The 7,197-nt window shown below is 47.4% G+C and overlaps 1 protein-coding gene across 1 annotated transcript in view; it reads right to left on the bottom strand.

Annotated features, from left to right (window-relative positions):
* Positions 1-6,673, bottom strand: part of ILKAP (ILK associated serine/threonine phosphatase) — a 33,448-nt gene extending 26,775 nt beyond the window's left edge. The window contains exon 1 of the mRNA XM_019022674.3: positions 6,386-6,673. Coding sequence (XP_018878219.1) covers positions 6,386-6,440 — 55 coding nt within the window. The 5' untranslated portion in view covers positions 6,441-6,673. The remainder of the gene's footprint in view (positions 1-6,385) is intronic.
* Between the last annotated feature and the right edge of the window lie 524 nt (positions 6,674-7,197).

Consider the following 7,197-nt stretch of genomic DNA (forward strand, 5'->3'; position numbering starts at 1 on the left):
AAGCAGGAAAACAGCTTGAACCTGGGAGGCGGAGGTTGCAGTGAGCTGAGATAGCGCCACTGCACTCCAGCCTGGGGGACAAAACCAGACTCTGTCCCCACCACCCAAAAAAAGTATTTAGGATAACCATTACTCAATGTATTAATCCACTTACAAGAATTCCTAATATCCCGAAGTAGATCACTTTTGCCCAAACATTGGGTCTAACAATCACAACGCCCATTCTCCGGACAGACTCAAAAACCACGAGATGATCCAGACAATCACGCTGCATTCAGTGGTGTCACAGAGCCAGATGTCTTAGGACAAGGGAGGGGACATTTACAGGTAACAGCCCAACATGAAGAGCAAACAACCCTTCCACTTGTACCAGGTCATATTTTAATTTTTGAATTAACTTGCCCATCTAAATCAGGTCTTTCCACTGCCACTGTACAAGGGAGGACATCTTCTTTTACCTAGGTAATAAATATATTTTCAGTTCTTGCAAGCATTCCTCACAATGCAACTTACAGCTTAGTATTAATACTAGCCTGGCCCCCTCTCCTCTGGCTACAATTCAGTCAGATGGTGCCCCAAACTGAGCCCCATCCCCAGAGAACTGCCTATCACCTTCTTTCTCACTCTGGAACACTATGAGAGGTATTTCAATTAAACACAATGAGACCATTTTACATTTTACTGGCCACAACTGGGAATGGCTTCTAAAAATGATAATACTGCCTGCCTGTCAGGCACTATTCTAAGAGCTCCACACATCTTCTCATTTAATTCTTATGAGATAGGTACTATTATTATTTACCGATGAAAAAACTGAGGCACTGAGGTCAATTACCTGTTCAAGATAACAGAGCCAGTAAGGAGTAGAGTGGGGATTCAAAGCCATGCAGTCCATGCTCTTAGTGAGGTACTATGCTGCCTCCATACATGGGCACCCTTCCAGAAACTTCATAAACATCAACTCATTTTACCCTTACAACAATCCTATGATGATAATCCTGAGATTTTATAAAATCTCTGGAAATATCTTTTGCATCATCAAAAGGATCTAACTTAGAAGTCTGTATGTGGATTCTTTAAAAAAAAAAATCTATAGGTCATAGATACATAAGGAAACTACTGATTAGTCAAAACCTTAGATTCTTTTTTTTTTTTTTAATTGAGACAAGAGTCTCGCTCTGTGAGCCAGGTTGGAGTGCAGTGGTGTGATAACAGCTCACTGCAGCCCCAACCTTCTGGGCTCAAGCAATCCTCCCTCGTCAGACTCCTGAGTAGCTGAAACTACAGGCATACACCACCATGCTCAGCTAATTTTTTAACTTTTTGTAGAGACGGGGTCTCACTATGTTGCCCAGGTTGGTCACGAACTACTGTACTCAAGCAATCTTCCTGCCTCAGCATCCCAAAGTGCTGGGATTACAGATGTGACCCACTGCTCCAGGCCCTTACATTCTATTTTGAATAAACTGAAATTCAAAGCATTGGGGGCTGCAATCATTGGACAAAGTGTGACCCTGACCTAAAAATCTGGAAGAGGCCCCTCCCCTAATCTTAAAAATATTAGAACCCTAATAAGAATACAAGACTAAAAATGTTCATTAATCATAGTTAATCTCATCTAGAACTTTTTTTTTTCCTCAGTTATCTACATTCTGGAGCTAAGTCTACTGGAAGTTATATACTATGCTGAGAAAAATACCCTTGGGTTGATCATATTCAGGTTAAAGGTTGCTGTATCCAATAAAGTTAAAAAAGGATGTTAAAATATTTTGCCTAAATTGTTTTTTATACCTCAATTTTTTCAACTATAAAATAAATCCAGGTGTTTTCCAAACACCACACAGGTATTATCAGAAAAAAGCGGGGACAGGTTCCGCCACACCCCCCAACCACAGTATGAGTTTAGTGTATCCTTTCCACTTTCCTTAATGCTCATGCACATGGACTCACGCATTCTAATTTGTAGAAGACAGAGTCATACTCTACACAATACTCCACATATAGTGTTCACATAACCCATCAAGGCATGCTCCAGGCCAACACACCCGAGTCTAATTCATCCTCTCCAACAGCCACACATGGGAAGCATCTCCACTCATTCGACCAGATCCTTACTGATGGGTTCAAGCTTTTCCCAGTTCTTCATATGATAAGTGACGCCACAATCAACAATCTGATACATGTATTCCTGCTTAATCTGCTAGACTGCTCGTCAAAGGATATTAGTTTAAATCTGATAGAAGCCAAAATTTGTTCCCCAAAAAGTTGTAATTTTCACTCCCAAAACACTTTATGAGAAAGTCTATTTCGCTACACATTCACCAATGTTACCAACTGTTGCTAATCTGATGGGTGAAAAGGTAAATAGTTCCTCAGCAACTTTCTGTTGATGGGCCATTTGTATTCCTTACCTCTGAACTGGGAGGATACATCCTTTGACCATTTTTCTAGTGGGTTTTATTTTTTCCTTTTAATTCTGTGAGCCTTTCTTACACCCTTAGTAATGTATATTGCAATTATTTTCTCGGTTTGTCTTTTGCTTTTATAGTATCATTTGTCCTGCAGAAATTTTAAATTTTTACATAGTCAAATTCACTTTTTTATGACTTTTTTCTTGTTCAACCCTGTAGTTTTACAATCTGTTTTCCTCTAATACCTTAACCTTTATGTTCAAATATATATATTTTTTAATCGTAGAGACAGGGGTCTCACGAAGTTGTGCCAGGCTCTTCTCAAATTCCTGGCCTCAAGCCATCCTCCTGCCTTGTTCCCCCAAAGCGCTGGGATTACAAGTACGCGCTATCGAGCCCAGCCTCCAATTTTTTTAAAGTATTTTTAAGATGGTGTGGCCATCAAATATTTTATTTCCTCCTCAACAACTGACCATCAATTTTTAAAGTACTAGTGTAGCAACCAAATAAGTAAAAGAACCACCCTATAAAAGTGAAACCAAGTTACTGGCGAAGCAATTTTAAACCATGACACCTTCAACTGACATACATGGATATAAGCTGCTAATCTTAAAGACATCAAGTCGGCACTTTTATGGGTATGACATAGGAAAGTTCCATTTCTGCCTGATATGAACAAACACTTTTTTTTAGGTAAAATATATACATCTCTCCTTTAAAACACCTGATTCATTCAGCAATTAAAACCTTTAAGGGCCTGGATGAAAACTACTAATTTAGCAAAATACCTGAAATATTTAGTGCATTCTATGTATTTTTCTAGATTATAAACATTTAAGAGGTTTAGGGGTGGGAACATTAGATGCAACGTTTAAAACAAAAATAAAAAGATCTAAACAAAATATTAATACATTTGATGTGATATAAGCAGTGTAGTATTCTCCCTTTGGACACTCAGTGCTTTCCCATAATTCATTTAAGACTGCATTTTTCCACTTTTAAACAACTGTTAATGGCTCAGCCAGGCACAGTGGCTTACCACTGTAATCCCAGCACTCTGGGACGGCCAAGGTGGGCAGAACACTTGAGCCCCTGGAGTTCGAGAGCAGCCTGGGCAACATGGCAAAGCCTTGTCTCTACAAAACATACAAAAATTAGCTGGCTGTGGTGGTGCGCACCTGTAGTCCCAGCTACCAAGGAGGCTGAGGTGGAAGAATCACCTGTGCCCACGGAGGTCGAGACTGCAGTGAGCTGTGTTTATGTCACTGCACTCCAGCCTGGGCGACACAATAAGGCTGTCTCAAAAATAATAACCCTGGCTAACATCTATAAAACACTATACATTCTACCGCACACTATGTGCAGCACCATACATACTGTACTAATTTGTACAGTAACAGTGGGAAGTGTCACCCCTTTTTACACATGTAGGAATAGCCACAGAAGGCACAGTTAGCAAGCGAAGAGCTGGATTCTAAACTAAGTAGTCTGGTTACACTTTCTGAACAACTTTTCTTGCGCTCTGGGAAAATAACGAGGTCTTTTGTTCACCGCATTAGAGATTTGTGGTACCCACATATCATGTGTGAGGGTCATGATGCACAGTTTAGACTCACTATTCCATTCACTTTAGCAATCAATATGATTTATTCAAAGTATGGGGCTTTTTTTAAATCACAGTATTTTCACAAGTATGTGAAGCCAGATTCTGTTCTTGTACAAACGATTTTAACCTGTCAAATCTCATCTTGTTGGTTGTAGCTAACAGCCTGCAATGATAACTATGGATCCCAACTGTCACTCATTTTAGTACTTATCCCTCTCAGCTTCCAATCATCTACAAATTCTGAGATCTTCTTCGTTTTAAAGCTATTTTTAAAAATACACTCAGCCAAGCAGGACCTGTTGACAATGTCAGTGCCCTCCCGGCAGATGGGGAGCAGTTGACCAATCCAATCTCAGGGAGGTCAGCAGTTTAAACACCATGCACCCCCTCTGCCACCCTTTCAGCTCAGTCAAGGTTGGAAACTGAGTTTGGAAAAAACGGCAACAGGATGTACCTTTCCCACTGTATCTGGCAAAAGGCTGCTAAGGTGCCAACTTATGAGATTCTGAGTTGCCAGGTTTTTTGTCAATCAAGGGAGCCTGCTCCTGAGCAGAACCTAATTAATTGCAGGTAAAAAGCAATGGAGATTTTAAGACTCATAGGTTTACACGCACACTGGTGAATGCAAATGCTGCCCCAAATATATTCAGATAGAAATTATACTCCACTGACAGAGAAAAAAGACTGCTACACAAAGCCAATTTTTACCCACAGCTAAAACCGTGGTTATTTTGAAAATGAATGGCTGAGTCAAGTTCAAAGACTCCAGGACCAGTTACTGAGATGCTCTGTACCATCAGAACGGTCAGTGGTGGCAGGGCGCGGTGGCTCACACCTGTAATCCCAGCACTTTGGGAGGCCGAGGCGGGCGGATCACCTGAGGTCAGGAGTTCAAGACCACCCTACCCAACATGGTGAAACCCCGTCTCTACTAAAATACAAAAATTAGCCGGGTGTGGTGGTCGGCGCCTGTAATCTCAGCTAGTAGGGAGGCCTAAGGCAGGAGAATTGTTTGAACCCGGAGATTGCAGTGAGCTCAGATCTCACCATTGCACTCCAGCCTGGGCGACAAGAGTGAGACTCCGTCTCAAAAAGTAAAATAAAACAAAATGTTTTCTCACCCAGAATTACTGCAAATCACAAGCCTGAACATCCTTGGAAGCTCAATTCAAACACTGCCTCCTTCCCCAGTCTCTCGGTGCGCGACAATCCCTCCTCAAGAGTCCTCAGCATTTCCCACAGTCATTAACTTTTGCCAGTTTTAATTACCGTAATTAGTACCCTTCAGAAAGCAGCTCTTAGAAAGCGAAGGCTGGGCCTTACTCACCTCCGTCTACCCTACAACAGCAGCTCCCAAACCACTGGTCTCCAGCCCCCGCTGGGTTGGCCTGGGGATTTAGTAACAGATTCGGAAACCCCACTCTCAGGGATTCGGATTTATTGGGGCTGAGGTGGGCCTGGAAATCTGAACGTCTTAAGTTTTCCAGGTTTTCTGCCCCCAAGTTAAATTTTGTAATAAGGCCCTAAACTACAACATCAAGCTGGAAGTCTTGCATATGAAATATTCACGCGTTTTGACAGATGAAACCCGGAGACTGTAACCCACAGGACGCAGGGATTAACACAGGCCCTGTTTCAAGCTGCTAGGATGCTGAGCTCAAACCACAGCCCACAGGGACTCCCACTGGCAGGGGCCAGGGCTTAGCAGATGAGCGGACCCCTTAACTTTAAGGAGAGGGGGAACTTCCCGTGGACCAGAAAAAAAAAAAAAAACTACTGTTAATTATCACAAAATCACAGGATGACAGAGGAGGCATCCTGTCTTCCAGGCTTCAAAAACACGAAGGATTAAGATGGTGATTAATTCAATCTCCAGTGCAAATAAAAACGCCAAGCCCCTGAACTTGCACCGGCCCGGAACGCGGCCGTTCCACAGCCCGCGGGTGAAGTGCGGCCCGGAAGCCGCGGGCGGGCGACGCGCAAGGCAGCCCAGGCCGCGGGTGGAATCGGGGCGCGGGGGCCCGCGGTGCCGCCGGGCGTTCAGAGCTGGTCCCTCGGGTCGGCCCACGCGGTCGCGCCGGCGCCTTTCACCGCCACGCAGAGGGGCCGTGGCCACGACGGCTCGGCCCTTTCCTTCCTGCGTAGCGAAAATGGCGGAGCGGCCTCTCCGAGCTCCGCGAGCGACCGGGTCTCCGACAGGGCCGCCAGTGGGCCGGACGGGGCCTGGCCAGGCAGGAGCAGGCCCCGTGCAGCCCGCGCCGCCCGCCGCCTCCCAGCGCGGGCGCCGCCTCAGCCGCCCCGGGCCTCAGGCCGCCCCCATCCCGCCTGCTCTCCCTTCCCTGGCCGGCCCGGCGGCAACGCCGCTTACCGGCAGCCGGGCGCGGCGAGCGCTCGGGCTCCGGCAGGTCCCCGAAGAGGTCCATGGCGGAGGCTGGGTGGAGACGGCAGCAGCGACAGACACTCAGCCCGCGAGCAGCGGCCGGGCTCCACACCCCGGGCGGGCGGCAGCAGCGGGCGGGCGACGGGCAGGGGCGGCCGGCGCCGTCAGTCACCTGCAGGGAGAGTCCCGGACGCCACCAATCGGCGCGCGGCGTGGCCCGGCCGCCCCAGAGGGCTGCGCGCGGGCTGGGCGGGGCGGCTGGAGCGGCGGGGCGGAGGGCTGGGGGCGGGGCGGTGCGCATGCGCATGGGCCCCTCCCGCGCCCCGACTGCGAGCCGGGCGGACGGCGCCGTCTGGGCCCAGCGGTGTTTCCCGCCTTGGCGAACCCCGGGCCCCTCCTGCTTTTCCTTGGCGGGGGGTGTCCGAGTTCTGTCAAGTTTCGTTGAGTTCCTGTCCAAGAAGCCCTGTCCAGAGAGAAACGTCTGAGCTCAAGGGCAGCCCCTGATGCCTGGGAAGGCTTTCTGGAGCTCTTGCCATCTCTTCGGCTCGTCCTTTCACCACGGCGTGCCTGGTTTCTGGCCTGTTTTAGAGACTGAGAAACCGGGCTTGGATGGAGCGGCCCTGGGCGTCAGGACGGGAACCTTAAAAGATGCCGGAGGGAAAGGAGGCATTCCCTGACCTGTCTGCACCCACTGGTGTCTGTGGGGAGCGGAGAAGAGGGGCTCCTCCTTGATGGTGTCCCCCTCCATGCCTGTAAAGAGAAAGGCGGCCACTGACATCGGGGAGCTGGCCTGGTTCTAG

The sequence above is a fragment of the Gorilla gorilla genome, chromosome 11 (assembly GCF_029281585.2).
Source record: "Gorilla gorilla gorilla isolate KB3781 chromosome 11, NHGRI_mGorGor1-v2.1_pri, whole genome shotgun sequence".
NCBI classification, from domain to species: Eukaryota; Metazoa; Chordata; class Mammalia; order Primates; family Hominidae; genus Gorilla; species Gorilla gorilla.